General features: G+C 55.8%; 2 protein-coding genes and 1 long non-coding RNA gene across 5 annotated transcripts in view; 1 reads left to right on the top strand and 2 right to left on the bottom strand.

The window, feature by feature from the left end:
• Positions 1 to 5988, top strand: part of RCC1L (RCC1 like) — a 33205-nt gene extending 27217 nt beyond the window's left edge. For 2 of the 3 annotated variants that reach the window (XM_060122941.1, XM_060122943.1), the window contains one exon: positions 5186 to 5988. In XM_060122941.1, coding sequence (XP_059978924.1) covers positions 5186 to 5415 — 230 coding nt within the window. In that variant the 3' untranslated portion in view covers positions 5416 to 5988. The remainder of the gene's footprint in view (positions 1 to 5185) is intronic. The other variant, XM_060122942.1, reaches the window with a different exon arrangement.
• Positions 5989 to 8260: 2272 nt separating this feature from the next.
• Positions 8261 to 16652, bottom strand: LOC132505068 (uncharacterized). Its single transcript, XR_009535228.1, has 5 exons — positions 13370 to 16652; positions 13223 to 13282; positions 12247 to 12461; positions 10207 to 10312; positions 8261 to 8658 (listed from the first exon to the last, which is right to left on the bottom strand). It is a non-coding gene; the product is annotated as an uncharacterized LOC132505068 (long non-coding RNA).
• An 859-nt stretch (positions 16653 to 17511) lies between these two features.
• The window catches only part of CASTOR2 (cytosolic arginine sensor for mTORC1 subunit 2), a 55133-nt gene continuing 48409 nt past the window's right edge, over positions 17512 to 24235 (bottom strand). The window contains exons 7-9 of the mRNA XM_060122944.1: positions 23917 to 23999; positions 19657 to 19751; positions 17512 to 19576 (exon numbers count right to left, since the gene is read on the bottom strand). Coding sequence (XP_059978927.1) covers positions 19511 to 19576; positions 19657 to 19751; positions 23917 to 23999 — 244 coding nt within the window. The 3' untranslated portion in view covers positions 17512 to 19510. The remainder of the gene's footprint in view (positions 19577 to 19656; positions 19752 to 23916; positions 24000 to 24235) is intronic.

Here is a 24235-nt window from a genome sequence, read left to right as displayed (position 1 = left end):
AAGGGGAGAGAGGGAGGGGGAGAGAGGAAAGGGAAGGGAGCGAGGGAGGGGGAGAGGCGGAGAGAGAGAGGGAAGGGGAGGGAGAGGGAGGGAGGGGGAGAGGCAGAGAGAGGGAGGGAGAGAGATTGAGGGAGAGGGAAGGGGAGGGAGAGGGAGGGAGGGGGGAGGGGAAGGAGGGAGGGAGGGAAGGGGGGGGAGGGAGAGGGAGGGAGGGGGGAGGGGAAGGAGGGAGGGAGGGAAGGGGGGAGGGAGGGAGAGGGAAGGGGAGAGGGAGAGAGAGAGGGAAGGGGAGAGGGAGAGAGGGAAGGGGAGAGAGGGGGAGAGGCAGAGAGAGGGAGAGAGAGGGAGGGGAGAGAGGGGGAGGAGGGAGAGAGGAAAGGGAAGGGAGCGAGGGAGGGGGAGAGGCGGAGGGAGGGAGAGGGAGGGGGAGGGGGAGAGGCGGAGAGAGAGGGAGGGGGGAGGGAGGCAGAGAGAGGGAGGGAGAGCGATTGAGGGAGAGAGGGAGAGGGAAGGGGAGAGGTGGAGGGGGAGAGGCGGAGAGAGAGGGAGGGAGAGGGGGAGAGGCAGAGAGAGGGAGGGAGAGAGATTGAGGGAGAGGGAAGGGGAGAGGCGGAGGGAGAGAGGGACGGAGGGGGGAGAGAGGGAGGGGGAGAGAGGGAGGGGGAGGGAAAGGGAGAGGGAGAGGGAAGGGGAGAGGCGGAGGGGGGAGAGGGAGAGAGGGAGAGGGAGAGGGAGAGGGAGATGGAGAGAGAAAGAAAGGAAGGAAGGAAGGATTTATCGGTCAGTGTTTCAAGGCACTCACTGTGGTGTTTTAGGGGCTTTCTCTCAGCTTCCCCTGGCTGCTGGCTCCCCTGAGCTCGGCAGGCCCTGACTCCGGTGCTTTCTCTAAGAGAACAGGTCAAAAGGGAGACTTTAAACTTGTTAGAAAGAAATGGCTGTGGCCCAGAGCTGTTCCCAGCCTGGCCGGTGCTGACCCGCTTGTTCCCGGGGACCCCACCCCGGGTGAGGAAAGGCATGGCGGCGGCTGGACCGTGGCCGGCAGCTCAGGGATACGGAGCAGTTAGAATCCTGCTGCTTCTCTTGGAAGCCACTCGCAGCCCTCTCTTTAACAGCCCCCCCTCCCCCCGCAAGGGACTTCCTTCTGAGGGGCAGCTGGGGAAATGGCCAAGCAAGTGGGTTTTGAATGAATGACCGTTGTGACTAGGGGCTCCCCACCTGCCTCGTGTCCTCCCAATTAGAGCGAAGATCAGCTGTGAAATCAGGTTTGAGAGCGTTTTCGTTGTCCAAGTGGCCGGGCCAGGCTTGGCCTCTGTGGTGGAGTGCCAGGCCTGGGGGCGGATGCCCCGTTGTTCAAGCCGGACCCCTGCGCCGAACGTCCCTCTGAAGTGTTGTTCCCGGCCTCCATGCCATCAGGGAAAGGTCACTCAGGTCTGTTCCTGTGACGGCTGCTTTCATGCCCCACACCACTGTCTCCCCTTGTGTGTCTGTAGAGCTCCTTCGCCCCCCGTCACCTTTTGGTCGGGGTTGGGAGCATGGTGCTGAGGTCCATGCCGGCTCCAAGATGCGAGGCTGGGGCTCTGGGAGGGTGGTGGTAACAGGAACCAGGTTTTTGATCAACTAGGTTGGATTCCTTAAAGGTTAGTCTCTTGTTGGGTAGTTGGACCTTTCTCCAGTCTGTTCTGTTGTTGCTTAAAAAAAAAATTGCAGGTGATTTTTATTCTTTAAACACTATTTTCTTATTAATCTTAAGTAGGGGATATGTTACATCATTTAAAAAGTATTCCAAGAAAGAAAAAAAAGAGTAAAGCCATATTTGTAGGTCCTACAGTGCTATTAACTAGTTATTCTTAGACTTCCTTACAGAGCCTGGGCTTTTCTGATGATTCGTAGGCCTAGGAAGTGACATCTGAGTCACCTGATTGAAACCTCTCCTTCCGGAAGCTGTCCAGGAGGTTTTCCTCCTCCACATTGATGCTCAGAGCTCAGAGAGGTTCAGTGATTTCTTTAAGGTCACACACCTAGTAAGAAGCGGAGGACTTCCCTGGTGGCTCAGTGGTTAAGAATCTGCCTGCCCATGCAGGGGACATGGGTTCGAGCCCTGGTTCGGGAAGATCCCACATGCTGCAGAGCAACTAAGCCCGTGGGCCACAACTACTGAGCCTGTGCTCTAGAGCCCACGAGCCACAACTACTGAGCTCATGTGCCACAACTACTGAAACCCGTGCGCCTAGAGCCCGTGCTCCACAAGAGAAGCCACCACAATGAGAAGCCTGCGCACTGCAAGGAAGAGTAGGCCCCGCTCGCCACGACTAGAGAAAGCCCGTGTGCAGCAACAAAGACCCAACACAGCCAAAAATAAATAAATAAATAGATACATATTTTAAAAAAAGTGGAGCCAAGAATCAGACTGAGAATTTCTGACTTTAAGACGTCACCATGGTCCCCCTCCGTCACCACGGTCCCCCTCCTCTTTGAGGGCCTGAGCTGGGTTCCCCTGGAGTCCCCGCGGTGGAGGGAGGGCGAGGTGGAGGTGGGGACCCTCTGCCCGATGGCAGCCCTGCGGGCCTGGGAACAGGACACTGGGGAGAGCTTTCGAGCGGTGCCACCCCCACCCCCACCCAGGCCCTAACTTTCCATCGCACATGACCGCCATTCTCAGGGCCCGGAGCTGTCCCGGGGGCCGGTGCTTTGCACCGTCTCTCTAATCCTCAGAACAGCCTGTGAAGGTTGGGCTGCCCCCCAGCCTGCCCCGTGCACACTGACCTCAGGATTCGAAGCCGCTGGCCCAGTCTCTCAGCCGCGCAGTGGGTGGGCTGCGACGTGACCTCGGTGCTCTGAGCGCAGACTACGCTTCCCCCTCGCCGTGCGCCTCTCTGGTGGGGCTTGGGTTGGAGCACAAGCTGGGAACCCTCTGCTTCCTGGGCCTCTTTCTTACCTGGCTGCTTCAGGAGCCACAGGCGCCGGCAGTTCTGACGCCCCAGGGGAGGGCACGCCGCAGGGGCTGGGCCTCCTCGCAGGCTGAGCCGGCTCCCCTCCCGGGTGTGGCCTGGCTTCTGGGCGCGGGTCAGGGCATCCCGGGTACAGCCGAGTAGGGACACGGCAAGTCTGGTGGCCGGATCACAGCTGGTCCAGCGCTCCTCTCTGCCTTCCTCTGCCCTTCACCTGGTGGGTGTGTGTCTTGGGAACTTGTCCTGGTGCAGAGAGCTGTTCCTACACTGATTCTGCTCAAACTTTTCAGAGTCACTCAGGCCAAATATGGTTCGTTTTCTGGAACTGTTTGCCTTTGCAACAATTTGAGTATAAATTGGTTTAGAATAGAAACTCCTTTTAACCCTGATGAGGCCACAAATAAAACGTGCCTGAGGGCAGCCTTCCCTTGGACTCAGTTCAGAGGCAGACAGTGAGAGGCAGTTGGCCGGGGGGAGCTGGGGCCCCGGGAGCCACCTGCTGCTCCCCAGAGAGGCTCCTGGGGCCAGCGTCAGCCATGACCATCGTCCCGGCGAGTCAGCCAAGGTGAGGTGGCTCCCTCTGCTTTGGGTTCTGACGGTCACAGCCCTTGGGGAACAAGGACAGAGGTGCCCCAGTGTGACAGCTCGGCCGCAGGTCAGCGCGGAGAGTGGCCCTTTCCTGGGGAAGGTCAATAAAGGTGCTCTCGTGGCCCGGGGAGGTTGCTAGGAGCTCACCTGGCCTGGTCACCCCAGGCAGCATGTTTTCTTCTGCTTCTGTGGCCAGCCTGGAACGCTTTCTGCAGCTCTGGGCCTTTGCGATGAGCTGAGGGCACCGCCGCATGTTTGTTCAGTGATTTCTGTAACAGGTTTTGCTGAAGGCGTTTGTTTAGGGACGGGTGAGTAGCACGACTTGGTTGCTAGCATCCGTTTGCCTTGTGGCCGGGAGACCCTAATGGACTTGTCTCTGAACGGTTGATGTTGCTGCCTCTGGGCTTTTAGGGCAGGCCATCTGGACGAGGCCTTTCCCTCTGAAGCTCAGTAAACTCCGCAGGCTGTTACAGATCCCTCTGCAGCTGTTACGGGGGAGGGACGGCAGGATTCGGATCCGGTCAGAAGAGCAGCATCGGCGTCCTGGCAGGGCTGAGGGGGAGGTGGTGCAGGTGCTCTGTCTCAGAAATTGCCCCCGAAGAAGACACTGCGCTCGCAGCGGCTTCTGCGCCTAGAAGCTCTGCAAAGACAAGAGACCAGCTCAGAGGGAAGGTGGGGAGCAGGGCACGTGATGACAGGGTGGTGTCCAAGGGTATTTAATACCTTTTCTTCTTTTCTACTGAATGTCATTTTGTATCGTAGCCACGTGGCTATCACCTATTCAAAGTAATAATAATAATACAACAAGAGGAGAAAGCAAAGTGCCCCTCTCCTGGAGAACTGGGTGGCTGTGTGCACCTGGAGATCCCGCCTGTGTTGTGGGCACCATGGAGTTTGGAGGGAGGGGGTCCATCTCCACGGCCCAGCTGTGGGGCAGTGAGTCCCCGTCAAGGCCAGCAGGCTGGAGCCTCCACACGCACGAGGCTGCCTGCACTTCACCTGGAGGGTTGGGCCTGCCTGTGATGAAGTGATGTCAGTGTGGGTGACAGTGTCGGCAGGGCTGCCAGCCAGGCCTCTGGCACCTTCTGAGACGAAGTAAATACCCCTCCTCCGGGGTGCGCAGGACCTGGGAGCAGCCTGCCTGGGTCTGGAGCTGACGTGTAGAGCGGGTGAAGGCCCTGGGCTGGGAGGCTTCCTTCCCACAGTGGACCCTGAGGGCAGGGCAGGGCAGGGCAGGAGGGTTTCTGGAGCTGCTCCAGCGAGCTGTCTGGTGACCCCTGGGAAGGGTCTCTGAACAGCTGGCTTGAGCGCAGGTTTGGCCTCTGGGGAGTCACACTCACGGGGAACGGCCTCTGTGGGGTGTGCACGTCCCAGGACGCTGCAGGCAGGGTCCGTGCGCGTGTCCAGAGCGGCCTCTCGGGGGGTGCTGCCCGGGTCTGGGTGGGGAGTCAGGACGGCCCTTCCCACGGTGGGTGCATCTACCCTTCCCAGCATACCTGCCAGGTGGGTGTAAGCACCCCATTTCCAGGTGAGGGAGCCGAGGCTCAGAGCAGTTAGGTCACCTACCCAGAGCAGAGCCAGGGTCAGGCCCTTGATCGGCCACCGCCAGGCCATCTCTCCTCACGGTGTGCTGGTTCTTGTTTGTTCAGGTGACGATGCCTGGGGAGCCTGTGGATGTGGCGTGCGGTGTGGACCACATGGTGACCCTGGCCAGGTCCTTCATCTGAACGTCCTCCCCGGCCCGCTCGAGCCAGGCCTCGGCCTCAGGACCGCTTGGACTGCACAGCAGAGGCAGCCGCTGGGGCTCTGGTTGGGGCCCGAGAGGGTCGGGGCCCTCCGTGTGGTGTGCCGCGCTCCCCGGCAGCCCGGAGCGGTGTGACCGGAGGTTCCGGGACGGGGTCCCCCCTCCTGCCGAGGGTGAGACGTGCTGCACTCAGCACAGATGCCGCCGTTATCGGCCGAGCCCCAGGGGTGTGTGGCCCCGGCAGGGCGAGGATGATCTGCTCATCTTGGCTCCTTCTGGGGAACACACGACGGCTTCTGGTGTCATGTCTGGTCTTTGGAAAGCTTAGCCCGCTCAGCCGTCTCTGCTTGCTGCTGCGACACCAGCCGAAACCCCTTGCACTGGAGGTCTCCCTGGAAATGCCAGTGGGCGCCAGCCCAGGACCCTGTGGGCCCATGGCTCTCAGCAGCCTTGTAACCATTCTTACTGCCTGGCTTAGAAGACTTGAGAAGCCCCCACGGGAGGAAGAGCGAGGCCAAATTCTTGTGGGCCAAGGGCTCTGAACACATCCTGCAAAAGCTTGGCTGGAGTACTAGTCTTGGAGAAGGAAAATTCAGAAACAGTGACAAACATTTGCATTAGTAGTGTAACTTGTCTTTTTCTTTAAAAACTTCTTTTAAAAATCTCTCTTGGAATAAAGTCTATTTTCTGCTTTTTCGTTTTTAAGAACTGGAGAGGCCTTTTTATTTTAACCTGATCATTTAGAGATTAGCTTTCAAAAACAAGGCTTTTGGTAAAGAGGCAACTAGAAACCAGTGAAAAATACTCTAGAAGACAGCCCCACTTGAAAACTGTTTTCTGACCAGAGTCTGCTCCCGCAGTGCAGTTGGGAGAAAATGATGAAGTATAAAACCAACTGGGCAATCATGTCACAAAGCAGGCTCTCACTCACGGTTTGCCTACATCCCCCATCTTTTATTCATTCACTCAACAAACACTTACTGTTGTACCCCATACTTGTCAGGTACTGTTGATCCCACTGGGTCACGTGGTGGCAAACAGAATCCCTGTAAGCAGGTCTCATGACACTTACATTCGAGGAGGCAAAACAGACAAGCAAAATGCAAAGTGCATTAGGTGGTTGCGTGGGCTGTGGAGGAAAAGCCGGAGAGGGACAGGTGGTGCCGGGGGCGGTGGTTTAAAGCGGAGCCGTCACTGACCCGACATCCTCGCTGCGACCTGAGGCAGCTCGAACCGGCCAGGCGGTGTCTGGGGCAGCGGCCCTGGGGCCCCTCACCGGGGCTCCTACCACCTCCACTTCTCTGTAGGGGGACCAGTTCTTATGTTTATTACAGCAAAGTTTTTCCATAAACTTGAAACAGAAATTGAAAACCATCTGTCATTTTCCTTCCTGGAGCTTCTAGTTGGGCCGAGGACCACGTCACCCCAGTGGTGAACGGCAGTAATCCATCCTCAGGGAGATACACGCCTGAAGCACATGCTGATCTGAGGAGGGTGATGTCCCCGAAGGGCAGGCCGGGTCCCCTAGTGATGTTCAGGGACCGTGGGGGATGGTGGTGATGGAGGGTCTCTGTCGAAGGTGGGAATGGTTTTTAGCCTCCCCTCGTCCCCTCAAGTGGCAACCATGACTCAGGTCCAGTAACTACTTCCACCTTGGACACAGCACCCAGGGTATATTAAGGGATGTCTTTGGATTTGTCTTAAAACCCAGTGTCGGGACTTTCCTGGCGGTCCAGTGGTTGAGACTTCGCCTTCCAATGCAGGGGGTGCGGGTTAGATCCCTGGTCGGGGAGCTAAGATCCCACATGCCTCATCGCCAAAAAACCAAAACATAAAACATGCAGCATTGTAACAAAGTCAATGAAGACTTTAAAAATGGTCCACATAAAAAAAAAAAAATCTAAAAAACCCCCCAAAATCCAGTGTCTCCCAGTGGGGTCTGTGCCCTTTGTGGTGACGCGCATCTGCCAGGCCCTTCCCATGGCTGTCCTCTGTGCTCGTGTCCCTTTCTCAGCTCTGGTCCTGTTGTTCCAGCCTCTCCCAGCATTTAACAGAGGCCTGCTACACCATTGGCTCAGCTGCTGTGATTTCTCATCTTGTTCCTGTGAAGGCTCAGTGTTTCAGGCTCCGGGCTCCTCTCACGTTATCGAGTGCATGGATGACACCCTGGGTGAAGCGACCATGGGCCACCTCCGACGTGATCTCTCTTCTCACACTCAGACTCCGTCCATTCACAGATGTTGGGGCCAGTGCAGAGCCCTGAGAAGGCGTAGGGACTCCACCGCCGTTTGGGTGAGTGGACAGCCCCTTCCAAGGCACTTGGGTCTCCGCCTTCCCTCCCCTGAGCCCCCGGCAGACGTGCAGGCTGCCACTTCATAACGGTTCTGGGGGAGGGACGGCTCTCACTGTGCGCAAAACCTTAAATCAGCTAATAGAAGACGCGGCTCACCACTCTCGTCAGGTCAGTCCTGACACACTCAGAATCCTGTCATGACCACGCTTGTCCCCTGAATAGATGGTCGCCCATAATAAGTGCCCAAACACTCATGCACTTGCTGTGTTCTGTGCGACAGTCGGATGCTGAGAACATCGAAACGGTGCTGACTTGGCCCAGCAGGTGACGGCCTGGCCACGCGCCTGGCCAGCCAGGCCCAGGGCGAAAGCTTGGGCTGCGTCCGTGAAGATCGACACTGTTCTCCTGTGTGACGCCGGTCCCAGCACCTCCCGACCGGCAACAAGAGTGACTCAAACTGTCTCGTGGGCTATTCTTTTTTTATCAGAACTGATGAGCTGCCTCGTGTGGTGTGACGTACAGACAGACCTTGGGGGCAGCACCCAGCACAGGCCCGGCCCTGTGAGACAGCCATCGTCCCAGCGCCCGCCCAGCCCAGGACTGACCCCCAAGAACTTATCCCCTCCCCCAAAAGCCCCATACCTGCCTTTCTGTCTCCCAGGATGCATTACCAGCCACCCCCAGAGACTCAGATTGCATTGATCAAGAAATCCCGGCCTTTCTTCCACACGAACCTTGCTATTTAACCTGGAGCAACAGCCAGATAGATTAAGCTTGAGCTGAGACAATGTTTGGAGTCCTTCTAAGATGTCTTTTCTCAGATTTGGGGCCACACTGAGGTGCGTGCTCAGCAGTCACATGTACAAGGATAAATCCAGATACCGTGGTCACCTCCTCAAACCAGGAGTCCACTCTCTTGCCAAGGAGGCAAACAGGTGAGATGTAGCTGGTGGGGGCGGGGCTGGCCCACGGGGCTGGAGGGTAGAGTAGCTTAGTCTTGCCATCGCTCTGGAAGCCTGGTGGCAGCACAAGTGCCAGGAGACCAGAGAGTAGAGGACATGAAGCCATGCCCATCAGAAAATGCCCTGTTTGACAAACGAGACCTCATCAGACTTAAAAGCTTTTGCACAGCAAAGGAAACCATCCGCGAAACAAAAAGACAGCCTACGGAATGGGAGAAGATATTTGCAAAGATGGGACTGACGGGGTTAATAGCTAAAATATACAGACAGCTCATACAACTCAATAATAATAAAAAAACAACCACCACCCAATCAAAAAATGAGCAGAAGACCTAGATAGATGTTTCTACAAAGAAGACATACAGATGGCCATCAGGCAATGAACAGCTGCTTAACATCGCCAATTATTAAAGAAATGCAAATCAAAACCACAATAAGGTATCATCTCACCCCGGTCAAAATGGCCAGCATCAAAATGTCTACAAATAATTAACGCTGGAGAGGATGTGGAAGAAAGGAAATCCTCGTATACTGTTGGTAGGAATGTAAATTGGTGCAGCCGCTATGGGGAACAGTATGGAGGTTCCTTAAAAAACTAAAAGTAGGGGCTTCCCTGGTGGCGCAGTGGTTAGGAATCCGCCTGCCATTGCAGGGGACACGGGTTTGAGTCCTGGTCGAGGTAGATCCCACATGCTGTGGAGCAACTGAGCCTGTGCACCACAACTATTGAGCCTGTGCTTTAGAGCTCGCAAGCCACAACTACTGAAGCTCGTGTGCCTAGAAGCCCATGCTCTGCAACAAGAGAAGCCACCACAATGAGAAGCCTGTGCACCACAACGAAAAGTAGCCCCAGCTTGCCGCAATTAGAGAAAGCCCGTGCACAGCAATGAAGACGCAATGCAGCCTACCCCCCCCCAAAAAAACCAAACAAAAACAAAAAAAACTAAAAGCAGAACTACCACATGATCCAGCAATTCCACTCCACTCCTGGGAAAATGTCCAGAAAAAACAAAAACGCTAATTTGAAAAGATATATGTACCCCAGTGTTCATAGCAGCACTATTTACAATAGCCCAGACATGAAAACGACCCAAGTGTCTGTCAACAGATGATTGGTTTAAGAAGATGTGGTGTGTGTACACACACACACACACACACACACACACACACACACACACAATGGAATATTACTCAGCCATAAAAAAGAATGAAATATTGCAGCAACATGGATGGACTTGGAGGGTATTATGCTAAGGGAAATAAGTCAGAGAATGACAAAAGCCGTATGATATCACTTACATGTGGAATCTAAAAAATAATACAAGTGAAGCTATATACAAAATAGAAACAGACTCAGACATAGAGAACAAACTCATGGTTACCAAAGGGGAAAGCGGGGGAGGGAGGGATAAATTAGGATGGGATTAACAGATACACCCTACTACACATAAAATAGATAAGCAACAAGGATTTACTGTATAACACAGGGAACTATATTCAATATCTTAAAATAACCTATAATGGAAAATAATCTGAAAAAACATATACAAGTTAATCATTTCCCTGTACACCTGAAACGAACACAATATTGTAAATCAACTATACTTCAATTAGGAAAAACGAAAACAGAAAATGCCCCATTTGAGTCTACCCTTGGAGACAAAAACTGACCGTAAGCTGTCCCATAGCTGCAGTTGACCTTCATTCCAGTGGGGGAACGTTGAAGAGCAGAGGCTGATGGGGTACATTCTCCGGAGCACCCTCCATATGCCAGGACCTGCCAGTGTTTGGGATGCGGCAATAAGGATACATCATCCTTGCAGGTACACTGGGGCTGACTGCCCCTGATCACTCTGGCCTCAGAATGGAGGAAAGCAGGATGAGGCCACTGCCCCACAGAGCAGCCGAAGGAGGCGGTGTTCTCCATGGGGACTCTGGGATTCCTTTAGGCAGCTTCTGCCCCTTAACCCTGGCCTTCTCAACCTCGCCTGTGTAACAGAATCATCTGGGGATGTTTTTGTTTTGTTCCTGATAAACATTTTGTTTATTCATTCATCAGCTGATGGATATTTGCGTTGGCTCCACTTTTGGGCTGTTGTGGATAATGCCAAAACATTCATGTACACATTTGACATTAGCCCAGCGTTTGATTTTTTGGGAACATTCCCATACAAGTTTTTGGGTGAGTATGTTTTCAGTTTTCTTGCGTAGATACCTCGGATTGGGATTGCTGGGTCCTTCATTTAAATTTTTAAGCTTTGACACCTGTATTGTGGAACCCACAACACACTGTAACACTGAGTTCCTAGACACTGATTATCTATTTCCCGGAATACAACTTGAGCTGCTGCCTACAGGCCTGTTAGGGCGTCTCTGCTCACTTCTCCTCAGCTCTCTCTACTCAGGACCCTCTCAGTGCCCGGTGCGTATTAGTGTGGGGAGATGGGCTGCGGTCCAGCTGATGGCTGCCAGAGCTTCCCGCTGGTCCAGCTCAGGTGGACAGCTCCTGGAAAACATCTCCAACGAGATGCCCCAAGACCAGCTTTTGCAAGGTGAAGACCTCTGTGGTCTTTCTACCCCTTTATGCTGCCCTCCACTGTGTTTACAGGAACTTTCTTTAACCATCAAGGGATGTTAGACTCACATTTTCTTGGCCGTCCTTCCTGCTGTGCATTCACACCTCTCGCCTTCTCTACCACATTCATTTTTTAAAAAAAATTGAGATGTGAGTCATATACCGTAAAACCATTTAAAAGTGTACAATTCAGTGGTTTTAGCCTATTATCTGTGTGGTGCAACCATCACCACGATCTCATTCCACACTCCCTTTGGAGAGCTAGTGTTCACCATCGTGAGCCCCTGCTTCCCCACGAGCTGAATAAAAACCAAGGGGAGGCAAAGTGACTACAGAGTGTGCTCTTTCCTTCTGTGGCCCTGCATTCCTTGTATTACTCTTTAAAAAACTTTTATTATTTTTTGCCACACCACACAGCATGTGGAATCTTAGTTCCCTGACCAGGTATCGAACCCTCACCCCCTGCATCCCTGAATTGGAAGCATGGGGTCTTTAACCACTGGACTGCCAGGGAAGTCCCCTTTTTATTACTTTTTAAGAGCGGGTTGGGGAGCTTTAAAAACTATACTGAAGCCAAGATGAGTTGAATCAGACTCTTTGGGGTAGAGTCCTGGCACAGGTAACTCTCCCCACTTTCCAGGGGAGTCCAATGTGCTGGGGTAAGAACCCTGCCAAGATGCAGCCAAAGCTGCTCCCATGAGGAATTATGCCCTGGCTGGGGGAGGGGCACATGCATGGTTCGGAAGGTGGGATGCCAGCCAGTCCTCTACATCTGTGATGCCCCCCGCCTTCCTGACTGCACTGCGAAGGCCCTTGAGTGGGCCAGGGTCATCTCTCCTGAGAAATCCTGGCTGCCCCCTTTCCTCCTCCTATCAGCCATGTTCAATAACCCAGACTCACCATTCAGATGCTAAGTTTGGTCTCCTGCATGAAGTCCTCCGTCGCTCCTCATGGTCTGTAGCAGACTGTGAGGCCCCCAGCTGGCCTGAGAACCCACCTTGCATTTCAGCCTCATTTCTGCCAGCCCCGTCCATTTCCTCCCTCTCCCACTTTGCTTCTCCATTCCAGCTATGCTCCCCTCTAGGCCCTCTGCGCCTTTGCTGTTCCCTCTGTTTGGGTCCCCCTGCTAAGCTTACCAAGCTCAACCCTAACGTCCTGGCTTCTTGTTCCTCCTACTGCCGGACAGTGGTCATGGCCCCAGGGCACAGCATCCCCTTGTGGTGGAGCCTGGCACTGCAATCCCTGGGAGAGCCTGTTTTCACATCTTTACACCTCCTGGAGCAACTCAGGCGCAGGGGCCACGGCAGCGTCATCTGGGTCTCCAGCCCCGGGCACAAGGTCTGGCACCATCCTAGAGACAGTGAACATGAGTGAGTGGTGGGAAAAGGAGGGCTTTGCTACTGTTTTGGGCAATCAAGAGTGCCCGCCATGTTGTGGCTCCAGTGCGATATGTGAAGGGCTGCAAAGCCCAGAACGGCTGCAAAGCCCAGAACGGCTGCAAAGCCCAGAACGGCTGCAAAGCCCAGAACGGCTGCAAAGCCCAGAACGGCAAGCCCTCACAGCAGCCAGAATTTCTTGGACTCGGGGTGGTGAGTGCTTTAGCTCCCATCTTCCCTCCCTTCCATCTCCAGGGCTGCTTCTCCTGTGAGGCAGGGGTGAGGGGATGGTGGGGCCCAATGTAGGCAGAACCCTGCCCTGCTCACACCTGCCCTCCATGGACAACATCAAAGAGGGGCAGGGTGAAGGGCGTCCAAGGTCCAGGACCTGCTGGTCTCAGCCTCTTTCTCGCCTGGGCATTTCCAGCATCCACCTGCCAAGGGGGCAGGAGCTCAACCCCAGAGCGCTTGTGGGAGGGACGCCAAGCACGTGCCCTCCCTCCTGCCCCCAGGGTGTCGTGTCTGGAGGCATCAGCTCCTGGGCTTCCAGCACCAAGAAACCTTTCCTGGGGGTGTGACATTCACAGCAGGGTTCCAGCCCCTGATCCTTCCCCTGCCACCACCAAGGTCCTATCCTGCTCCAGGGGACCCCGGTCCCCCAGGCCCACCTCTGCCACAGATTTGGGGAGGAGTGGTGAGTGTAGAAGCCAGTTTCCAAAGTGGCCCCCAAGGTTACCTTGACCTCTTGGTTTTCACACCCCTGTGTGGTCTCCTCCACGGTCAAATCAGAGCTGGGCTGCATGACGATAGAACATGATGGAGATGACGGAACGTGAATTCTGAAGCTAGAAGAAAAACTTTTTTTTTTTTTTTTAGGTCCTACCTCGGTCCTTGAATCCCTTGCTCTAGGGGAAGCCAGGCGCCATATGACGAGGACACTCAAGCAGCAGAGACCCACGTGGAGAGGAACAGGCTTCCTGCCGACAGCCAGGCCCACCTCGCCAGTCATGTGGATTAAGCACCTTGGAAATAGACCCTCTAGCCCCAGCCGAGCTTCAGATGCCTGCAGCCTCTTGAGAGACTCTGAGCCCAAGCTGCTCACACGGCTCCCAAATTCCTAACCCACCAAAACCAGGACACACAAATAATCATTTTAAGCCTTACATTTTGGGGCCACTTGTTATGCAGCACTGGGTAACTAATACAGCCCCTCGCGTTCTCAGGGCTATTTATTTCCTCTCTCGGATTCTTGCTTTGGCTCCTCCCAGCTCCTGGCCTAATGTTCCCCCACCCACGGTATGAGAAGGGAGAGAGATGAGACATAGCCCTGGATCAGCACAAAATCAGACAGCCGTCAGCCAACATCATTTTTTTCTTCCATTTTAATGAACACTTTACAAAGTACAAAATATACTGTCTTTTTTGGGGGGAACATTAGGTACTTTTTTTCTCTCTGTCATACAGTACATGAATCTCAAGGGTTTTGTGTTTTTTCAAGAAAGAAAGAAAGTGTGAGGGCCTGGGGTACGGGGCTGCCCTGTTCTCCCCTCGCCCAGACCTTGGGACAGATGCATGTGCCGCTGCTACTGCTGGTGACCCGGGGCGTATGCCAGGGGAGGGCCAGACCCCCAAGGCGAAACCCTGGGCAGGGCAGAGGCCCCTCTGAGCCCTGCTGTGCAGCCAGCATCCACTCACCCCCATCTCACGATAACGGAAATGATTTTGGCAAAGAGCAAGTGGAGGGCTCGGGGTTTTGTTTGCTGTTACACCTCCCCACCCCCAGTTTTGGAGCCAACCCTGCCCAGCTCTTCCTGGACCATTTTCTGAACAGGTAAACTGAAGCAGTGGACAGGAAAATGCACTGGGCTTGGCCTCTGCCTTGGGACCTGAATTTGGCCTGTTTTTCACCCACCCCACCGGCCCTCCACTCCGGTTTCCAACTTTGTTGGATGCTCTGCATGGACGAGCCCCAGTAGGCAAAGGGGCACCAGCCCCCAGAACCCCTCCCTGTAAATACTGTCTTCAGGATTGGCTGCTTCTGAGGAGTCCGCCCAGCAGGTCTAGCCCTTGGCTGCAAGGACCTCCAGGCCTCTGCAGGGCAGAGCACAGCCCCTGCAGGGACACCTCTGCCCCGTCTGTCCGCAGAGCAGTTTTAGCAAAGTCAAGGGGGGTGGGGCTGCCTTGCGTTCGAGGTCTGCTGCCCGCACCCCTTCAACTCTACATGTGGCCCTGGGGTAAGAACGTACCCAGGCCTCGAAATACTGGACGAGCCAGTCCCTCCACTCGGATCTGGGCTCTGCACGTGTGTGCTCGAGTCCACACTACAGTGCGTGTCACAGCGCACACTCACGTGTGCGTATACACACACGTGTGATCCTGCTCAGAACACTGCTCTGACGCCCAGCACTTGCCGCGTTCACAGCCTCCCGCACCGAGAACCGAGAGCCATGAGCTCCCTCCCCACCAGGCTGCCCACGAAAGCAGGGGCCAGGCCGCCCGCAGGCTTCTACCTGTACTCCAGGCCACTCCTGGTGCCCTCAGCCCCAAGGACAGCAGGCTGCCTCGGCCAACAGCTCCCAGCCTTCCGTCCCAAGAAAGTAGGCGTCCCAGGAGGGCGTGGGTTTCAAAGCTGAAGGCCATAGCCCACCCCGCAGCTTTCTCTCTCCCTCGGTCAATGGAAAAGGGTCCTTTTGCTGCCTCTAATTTGAAAATGAAAGAATGGAAAAGAGCTGGCGTGTGAGAAAAGGTATCTAGCTATACCAGGGCTCGTCTCCCCTCACAAGTCCCGTTCACTCTTCCCAAGCCCACCCTCTGCTGGGCTGACCACCGTCTGCCATCTTGGTTGACCAACATGCGCCATCTTGGTGGCTCCCTTCCCAGGCGGCCTCCTTGAATAGAGGGCCACTGCCCCCTCCAGGCCTAGCCCCTGCCTCAGCACAGTACCCAGGAAACCTGCAGAGCCCAAGCCCCTGTCTTTCCACCGCTGGGAGAGCCCGTCGTCCTCCCCCAAGCTCCGCCTGCCAAGCCAACCACCGGCTCCGCTTCTCGGCGGCCGTGACGGCGGTGCCCAGGGGGCTGCTCCCCAGCCATGGCCTGCACTGGCCACAGACACATACACTGGGGGTGCTTCCTTCCTACCCGCCGCCCTGCCACAATTTTCCCTCAGGAAGGAGCGTCAAAAATTCCTGGCCCAGAGCCGTAGCGCTACCACCTGGAAGGTCCCCAAGGTCCCCTCTCTTAGCTGGGGCTGGGAAGGGCCCTGCTTGTGCCCACATCCAGATCCAGAGGCCCAGAAAGGTGGCCCAGGGTGGCTGGGAAGTGTGGCCAGAAGGGGCAGGAGGTGGGTGGGCAGGTTCATCTTTGATTATCAGGCAAATGGTACCGCTGGCTTGGGGTAGGGGCCTGGCCCTTCCTATCCCCCCCACAGCCTCCTCTCCTGAGCTCCGTGGCGTCCTCTGTCACCACAGAGGGGACAAGCCCCAACCGACCATGCATCTTCTGGACACCACACTGGCCACCGAGGCCATGCTGCCCGCATGGGGAGGCCACAGCGGCCAGCTCCGGGTCACCCGGTCCCTCCCTTCCCACCAGGGGCCTGTGGCCCGGAGTTGATGGGAGGGGGAGAATGCTGGTGCTTGGGGGGTTCTGGACCCCCGGAATCCTGGGGAAGGGAGGTCTTATGCGCCTCTCCTGCTTGGATGGGTGCCCTGGGCTGAGGTCAGTGGTATAGGCACCGCCTCCTGGGGGGCTCTGGAAACCCCTGTGGAGGAAAGAGGTGCAGAGCGGGCACTGCCCAACTCTTTGCTGGGTCAGGACTAGGGCCGAGGGAGAATGGGGTTTCTTAGGAACCAGGGGCGCCCATGTTGAGAGCTGAGCCCAAGAGGCAGATTTTGATAATTGGGGGCAGGGGTGAAGCGGGCGATCGCGGCCCCTGGTCTCCCTTAACCTCGCGCCGCTCTGCAGTGCGCAGGGACCGGGCGGGTGAAGAGAGAGCGCAGCACTTAGATGGTTTGAGCTTTTCTGACCAGCGAACAGCACAGACTCAAAAGACAGACCCGGAGCCCAGGTGGCAGCTCCTGGGCCACCCGCTCACCCCCAAGCCAGAGCCTAGAGTGCCTCAGCCTGACAGGGCACCCTCTTCAGGCCACCTCTCTGGGGGTCTGGGGACCCCTGCACGCAGCAAAGCCAGAGATGGCTGGGGGCAGCCAGCCACCGGGGAGACCACTCATTCTTCCCCCAGATTGCTGGAGACCCAGCCGCTGACTCACGGGCACACAGAGGCACCGAGGATGTGCCGGTCTCTGCACACAGTGGGAGGATGGGGGTGTGCGAAATAGAGGGGGCAGGTTTTCAGGGTGTCGGCTCCCGCCCTGTCAGCTGGATACACACCTGGGTAGCCCAGAGAGCGGAGTCCATCCGTCCCTTTCTCAGTCGGATGGGGCCAGTCCCCAGGAGGCGACCTGGGGAAAGAACCTGAGGCTTCTACAGCGAAAGAAATCAGGTGATGGGGCTGTGGGAGCAGACCTGGGCGGAAAGCCGGAGGGCGCCCGTCCCGCTGGGCCAGGTCTTCGGGCTGAGAGCACCGGCAAGGGGGCTCTTCTGTACCAGCTGTTCCTCCCTCTGTGCCACTGTCCCCCAAATAAAATAAGGGTGTCCAGGGGCCTTGGTCGTGCCAACGGGATTACAGGAAGGGGCCGAATCCAGCTTTCAAGGGAGATTGGGCAGGAGGGGTCAGGGACCCTCAACACCCGCCCCGGAGCTCAGTTCCTGGGCCGTTGGTTTAGTTTTTCTCTCAAGTCAGGGCCGAGGCAGCCAGCCGGCTTCTCTAATAATCGTATTGCCTATATACTTGAATTAAAAATATATGGTGGCTCAAAACGTGCCTGTGTGCACGGCAGACACCGCGGGGCGGAAGCCCTCACGCCCCCACACACACACACGCACACACGCGTGTGCACGCTCACACAGTATATATTAACATATATATTGCTCAAGTATATATGCTATTTACAGTATATATCTATATCAACATAAAACACAGGTATTTATATGTGTGTACAATATACGTCCTAGGGGGTCTAGGGAGCACACGTTTCTGGGGGTCAAGGGGCCGACACACTTGCTCGGCAGGGAGGAGAGGCGGGGGAGTGACACGGTGAGGGGGGGACAGACAGGAAGGGGTCTGGAGGGCGTGCCACGGAAAAATCAAGGCCTTCCAGGGACAGTGAGGGGACTCTCGGTGCGTGAAGTGCTACCCTGCCCACGTGGACACCCCCATTTTGGAACCAGCAAACAATTGACGTTTTGGTGTTTTGTGCAAAATGAATTAACTTAAAAAAAAAAACACGTGGGTTCCGAATCAGTACTTGGGCCCCGAACATCTGCAAGGATCCAGACAGACAGCTTCCCCACCTGGTGGGTTTCCATGGCTCAGAGGGTCCCACGCGGCACAGAAAATGGGGGTGGGTGGGGCTTCACCAGCCCAAGAGAACGTCCCTTCTCCTCCGAGCTTCTCAGGGACAGCACGTGTCAGCTGCTGCCCGGGCACCGAGGAGGACCCTGCAGGTCCTGCTTGCTTGGAAAACACTCCCAGCTGGAGAGGAGGCACGGGGGTCACCCCATTCTCCGAGGGGGCTGGCTTGCCACCTGGCTGTCCACCACCCTGCGGCCCTCGAGTCCCCTCTGATGCTCAGAGCCACTCTGCCTTGGCAGCTCCGTGGGGGGATGCCCCGGGGACCCCTGTATCGTAACAGACCTCTGCTCCCAGCTTTCTGCTCCAAAGGGAGGGCCGAGACCCCTGGAAGCAGCTCCCGATTCTCAAGCTCGTCCCTGGAGCCACAGGGCGCCAACCAAGCGACGTCACGCTCTGAGCCCCGGCAGACTCAGCGGGCCGTCCCCTGAAACTACTGCCAGCTGCAGCCTGGGTGCAAATACATTAAATAAGAAACTAGAACAAGGTACGGTTTTCTCTATTAAGGCTCAGATAAGCTGCCTCCCAGGTCAAGTACTCATGAACACCACGGCCCCTGGACCGAGGGGTGGGTGGGCAGGTGAGTTGGGGGCAGAGGCCTTCCACTTTCCCCCAAAAGTGGGGCGAGGGGGCGGGGCAGGAAAACGGGGGAGCCCTGTGCTGGTCTAGTTAACTGCTGGGGAGGTGGGGGTGACCTAAGACACCCCAGGCCCAGAACGCTGGGGCTGCCCCCATTTAGGGGAACCCGAGGCTCTGCCAGCCCCAGGAGGGTCCAGGGAAAGCAGAGGGGACAGGAGCTCGTGCCCCAGGCTGGTGGGTCTCCTGGGAACCCCCTCCCCCCGGGACCGAGCGCTCGTGGTGGGGAGGGTCTGGAAAGGCCCCTTTGGCAGTCTTGCCGGGAGTTGGGGCACACGCCCTGTGGCTGGCAGGCCAGGTTCTGGGGGACGGGGGTCCCCCTCCAGCTCAGGGCCCCACCCGAGCTCCCTTGGAGCCTCACCAGCACACGACCAGAGGGCTGCCCACTGGCCTCTACTCTGCAGGAACCAGCCCAGAGCCAATGGAACCAGAGACCAGTGACCACAGGGGCCAGAACCCCTACCCTCACAAGGGCCTTCCAGGGCCCCATGAACTCAGCCCTGCTCAGCCAGCCCCCCAAGATGGCCCGAGAACTGGTCCTCCCGGCGTCCTGCAGAAGGCGCCAGCTTCCTTTGGCGTCTGCCCCCGGCCGTGCGCGAGGCGGGAGGAGAAGGTGGGTCAGCTCACGAGCTCCCTGGGCCTCAGACATCATTTTCTGGGGTGCGGGTGGGGGAAGGAGGCGGGGGGGGGTTCTCTGGAGGGTCTGGGGGCTCCAGGAAGGCAGGAGGGCACGGGGAGGGCTTGGCTTGGGCCACAGGCCTGGCGGGGTCAGCCATCAGGGGCGTGTCCTAGGGACCCCTTCCTTGGGGGCCCCGGGGCCGATTTTCCAGTCTGTTGAGAAATACTGCGAGAAGAATCTTCAGGGTGGGGCTGGGCCCAGGCCTGGGGGGCAGACGGGGAGGAGCGGAAGAGGCCCTCCTAATGCTTCTCTGCTTGGCTGACTTTCAGGGCGCTGATGACGCCATTGATGTTTTCTTCTGGTACCTGCGAGGGGTGGGAAGCAGACACCCGTGAGCCCCTGGAGCCGGGCCTGCCCTGCCCGGGGGCCGGTGCCGGACACTCACCAGTGCGTGGTCGAACTTGAAGGTACTGATGTAGTAAGCGGGGATGTCAGCAGCAGCTAAGGGCTCGGAGATCTGGGCCACGATGCCGCACTCATCTGGGGACAGAGGCGGGGACCACGTTTAGCGTCCTCCCCACCCGGCCACCCAGCACAGCCTTGGCCTCTCCCCTCCCTCTGCTGGCAGTGCCTGCCCTGTACCCGCAAGCTTCCCAGAGACTCCCCGCCCCTCCATCCAGCAGGCTTCTCTGATCTCTTTGGCCAGCAGTGAGCTCTCCATCCTCAGGGCTCCACAGAAGGCACTTCTGTCTAACTGTGACCACCCTCTGCCTGTTTCCGTGCCTCGTAGTTTGGACTCATCTTCCTGGCCATCTTGCGAGTTCCCTAAACAGAGCTGGAGGTAGCGTGGCAATAAGAGGACGTGGGTTCAGGCCCTCTTTTTTGTCGCCCTTTTCTAGCCAGATGACGTGGCCAAGTCACTTCCTCTCTCTGAGCCTCCGTTTCCTCATCGGAGTCCCCACTGGGTAAAGGTCCCTGCCGGTCCTAAAGGCAGTATCAGGCATCTGATCATGAGGAATGTCATCTCCTTCTCCTTCTGGATCTCCAAAGCAGTGGCCTTCTGGCCTCCTCCAAACCTCAGCCAATAAGGTGGTCTTTGGGTTGCCTGGGGATGGTTCTCCCCTCTCCTCCACCCTCCTCCCCGCTTTGAAGGCACCATGCAAAGCTTCCTCCTACAGCAAGACCTCCAGGATCTGAGGACCACTCTTCTCTCCATCAGCACAACCCCTCAAAGCTACTGTTCTGATTCTGGCGATGATGCCTTTCCCCAGCGCTGTCCCGATTGGGTGGGAGAGTACAGATATGGCCACCAGCTCCCCATGGGATCCTGGGGCCAGAGCCTGGGCATCAGCAACCTGGGCTTCACCCTTCCCCCACCCCCAGCCTCCCCGGCACCCTTCCACTCCCCGGCCCTGGTCCTGCTTGTCAGCCCACCCTGGGACCTAGACATGACCCTGCAGGTCTCTCAAGCTCCTGTCTCCTGCTTGGTCTCCCGGGGCTCCTGGCTGGACCCACGGGCCCCTTTGGTGGCTGCACAGGGCTCGTGCTTGCACTTCTGGTGACCGCCTGTGCTGTATGTGGTGGAGACCGGTGTGTCCTAAGATTCTTCAGCTACAGACACATTCATTTGCAGTTCTGTACAGGGGGTGGGGGGTGCGGGTAGGAGAGTAGGGTCTAGAATGGTGCCTTTCAAACCGTGGGTGGTGACCCACTGGGGACATCAATTTAGAAGGCTGGTAACCAGTGTTTTATGAAATGACAACAGAAAAGGGAAGGGCAAACAGCTCAGCACCAGAGCGAGTGCAGTTTTGTGAAACCGTAGAGTTGTTTGTGTATGTGTGTGCTGGGCTGTGATGGAAAACATATTTCCTGCAAACCGTGGTCTAAAACATATGGAATTCGCCAGTCTAGAATCTTTCAGATTCTCAAGTTATTTTTCTTGCAGGGCTATTTATAGCTATTAGCCTGGCGCTAAAACCCTCCACATCCCGGGAAGGTAGATCCAGCTGCTGCCTGCTAGATCACACACTGTGTCCCCTGTCGCCCGCCCGTGAGGCCACTCAAAACAGCCCAGGGCAACTGCGGATGGTAGGACGATTCAAGTCTCATCTACTCTCCCGCCTCGATTCTCCCTTCAACCTGACTTTCTTTTTTCTGTACTATTATTATACTGAGTGTATTTTGGTAAACTTTGAAGCAAAGCTGGGGATAAAAAGATAAGCTGAAATGCATCACTAATTATCAGAGAAAGGCAAATAAAACTGCAATGAGGCACCACCTCACACGGGTCAGAATGGCCGTCACTAAAAAATCTACAAATAACAAATGCTGGAGAGGGTGTGGAGAGAAGGGAACCCTCCCACACGGTTGGTGCAGCCACTGTGAAAAACAGTATGGAGGTCCCTCAAAAAACTAAAAATAGAATTACCATAGGATCCAGCAATCCCACTCTTGGGCATATACGCAGACAAAACTCTAATTCGAAAAGATACATGCACCCCTATGTTCACAGCAGCACTATTCACAACAGCCAAGACATGGAAACAACCTAAACGTCCACTGACAGATGAATGGATAAAGAAGATGTGGTACATATACACAATGGAATACTACTCAGCCATAAAAAAGGATGAAATAATGCCATTTGCAGCGACATGGACGGACCTAGAGATGATCATACTAAGCGAAGTAAGTCAGACAGAGAAAGACAAACACCATATGATATTACTTATATGTGGAATCTAAAATATGACACAGATGAACCTATCTACAAAACAGAAACAGACTCTCAGACATAGAGATCAGACTTGTGGTTGCCAAGGGGGAGGGGGCTGGAGGAGGGACGGAGTGGGAGGTTTGGGTTAGCAGATGCACACTATTACATACAGAATGGATAAACAACAAGGTCCTACTGTAGAGCACAGGGAACTATAGTCAATATCCTGTGATAAACTAAAATGGAAAAGAATATGAAAAAGAATACATATATATGTATATATAACTGAATCACTTTGCTGTACAGCAGAAATTAACGTAACATTGTAAATCAACTCTACTTCAGTAAAAAAAGAAAAAAAAAAGATAAACTGATATGCACAACTTCCTGCTTCTGAGTCTCCAGTGACGCCTGCCCCTTTGCCTGTGATGACCTGGTGAGGCTCTTTTCCACTGTTTCTACTGTGGAGAGGCACCGCTGCGTCACACCCACCTCTGCTGGTGCCGCCCTCTCCTCCCCGTCAGCCGGGTTAACATCCGCTGGTCACCTCTGGGGCCACCTCCTCTGGGAAGCCTTCCCTTCCTCAACCCTCTCCAAGCCTTACACGTCCTTACATGTGGTAGTGACAGCAACTGCTGCTTGCTGAGCACCCGGTGTAACTGACACGTCATGGAGGGCTTCGCACCACCCTGAAGCAGGCTACCATCATCCTTGTTTTACAGACTAGGAAACTGAGGCTCAGAGGTTAAGCGCCAAGGTCACCCTGGTTTCCTTCAGCCTCCTTCACTGGCGAACTTGCCTCTAGGCTACTGGGTCTCCATATCCCCACGGCCCCAAACTGGGCAGCAAATGTGGGTGGGAGAGATGCTGGGGTCGGTGGAGAAGGTGGCCCCGAGAGACAGGCTGGAGCCCAGGGTTGGACCAGGAGCCTTCAGTGTACATTTCCTAGCACTGCAGAAAGCAGCCCCCTGTCCTGCCCCTGGGATGGCTCTGGCTTTGGCCTTGATGTGAGCAAAGTTAGGGGGTGCTGTCCAGTCCTGCTAGTTACTGTGTATCTGCGACCTTGTCCAGAGAAAGCCACAGGCAGGTGGCAGAACCGGGTTCCCTCTCCGACCTGTGGCCCTCAGGTCAAAATGCCCTGCCACCTTCACGTCCCGTCCCAGAAGCAGAGCCCCCTGGGCTGACCCCACGGCCCCTGGAGCAGTCTGAGCTTCATCTGGAACATTCTGCACTCTGTCTATGGGAAATCAGGATTTACTGATCCTATCAGGGCCAGCTGAGGGGCGCTCCCCGAAACAAACGTCCTGTGACTTACCAAGAGCCTCTTCTGGGTTCAACGTCTTGGGTCTGACAAGTCTAGCCCAGAGAAATCATGTCTCATCAAGACAAAGCGCGCTGCAGTCATCACAAGGGGGTCAGCAGCCTACACTCAGCGCCGGGAGAATCGGTACCGTGTGGCCCTTCTAACCGAGGGGTCTGAGACCCGTGGCCCCTTGGAATATGCTGATGGGAAAAACTGTCTACCAAAGACAGCTTGGACAATTGTGGAAACTGAAGCTAGACTGAGTCTTGGGGGATTCCTGTGAATTTTCTCCCGGGGGATCAGGTCACTGTGACCACACAGGGAAAAGGGTGCGGGGCTGGGATGTCTTGAGTTTTACTGTGAGCTGTTTGGCAACTGTGTTAAAAAAAAAAAAAACCTCATTAAAAATGACAACAGTCATTCCCTGTCAACAGTGGGACTAAGGAGAGATTTTTTTTTCCTCTTCTATTTTTATCATGTTCCCAATATTCTAATAAGAAGCAGGTTTTAATTTTTCATTGGGGAGGGGACGGAGAAGAGTGCTTTGCTTGAAGCTGCTCTTCCGTCCTCCGAGGCCAATGCCTCCCGTCACTCGCTGGACAAGGGACCGCGTGGGCTGTGGGGACCTCAGTCTCCCCATCTATACCGGCGCTCGGCAATGCCGGCCCCGGCCCCCCGGGGCTCACCGAATCCTAGGGGCTGTCCTCCAATCCGCACCATCTTCCAGAGCTCTCCAGATGCGCTCGTGAACAACAAATTACTAGGAAACCTTGAAAGAGAGCGAGTGAAGTTAATCCCCAGATATTAACGGTGCTCCCTCTGCCAGCCCTCCCTGGAGCATTCCCTGTCCTTGGGCACTGATGTAGGGCCAGAGCAAGGGGGTGTCTGGCCTGAGCTCAGGGGCCCCAAGGACTCTCCCAAGCCCTCAGCGCACTCACTCTGCATCTTCCTCATCTGGGGGCGGGTAGGGGGAGCAGGAAGGCAAGGTTGGGACCGGGCTTTGGA

This window comes from Lagenorhynchus albirostris, chromosome 15 (assembly GCF_949774975.1).
Source record: "Lagenorhynchus albirostris chromosome 15, mLagAlb1.1, whole genome shotgun sequence".
Taxonomy (NCBI): Eukaryota; Metazoa; Chordata; class Mammalia; order Artiodactyla; family Delphinidae; genus Lagenorhynchus; species Lagenorhynchus albirostris.
This window is presented reverse-complemented; position numbering and strand designations above follow the sequence as displayed.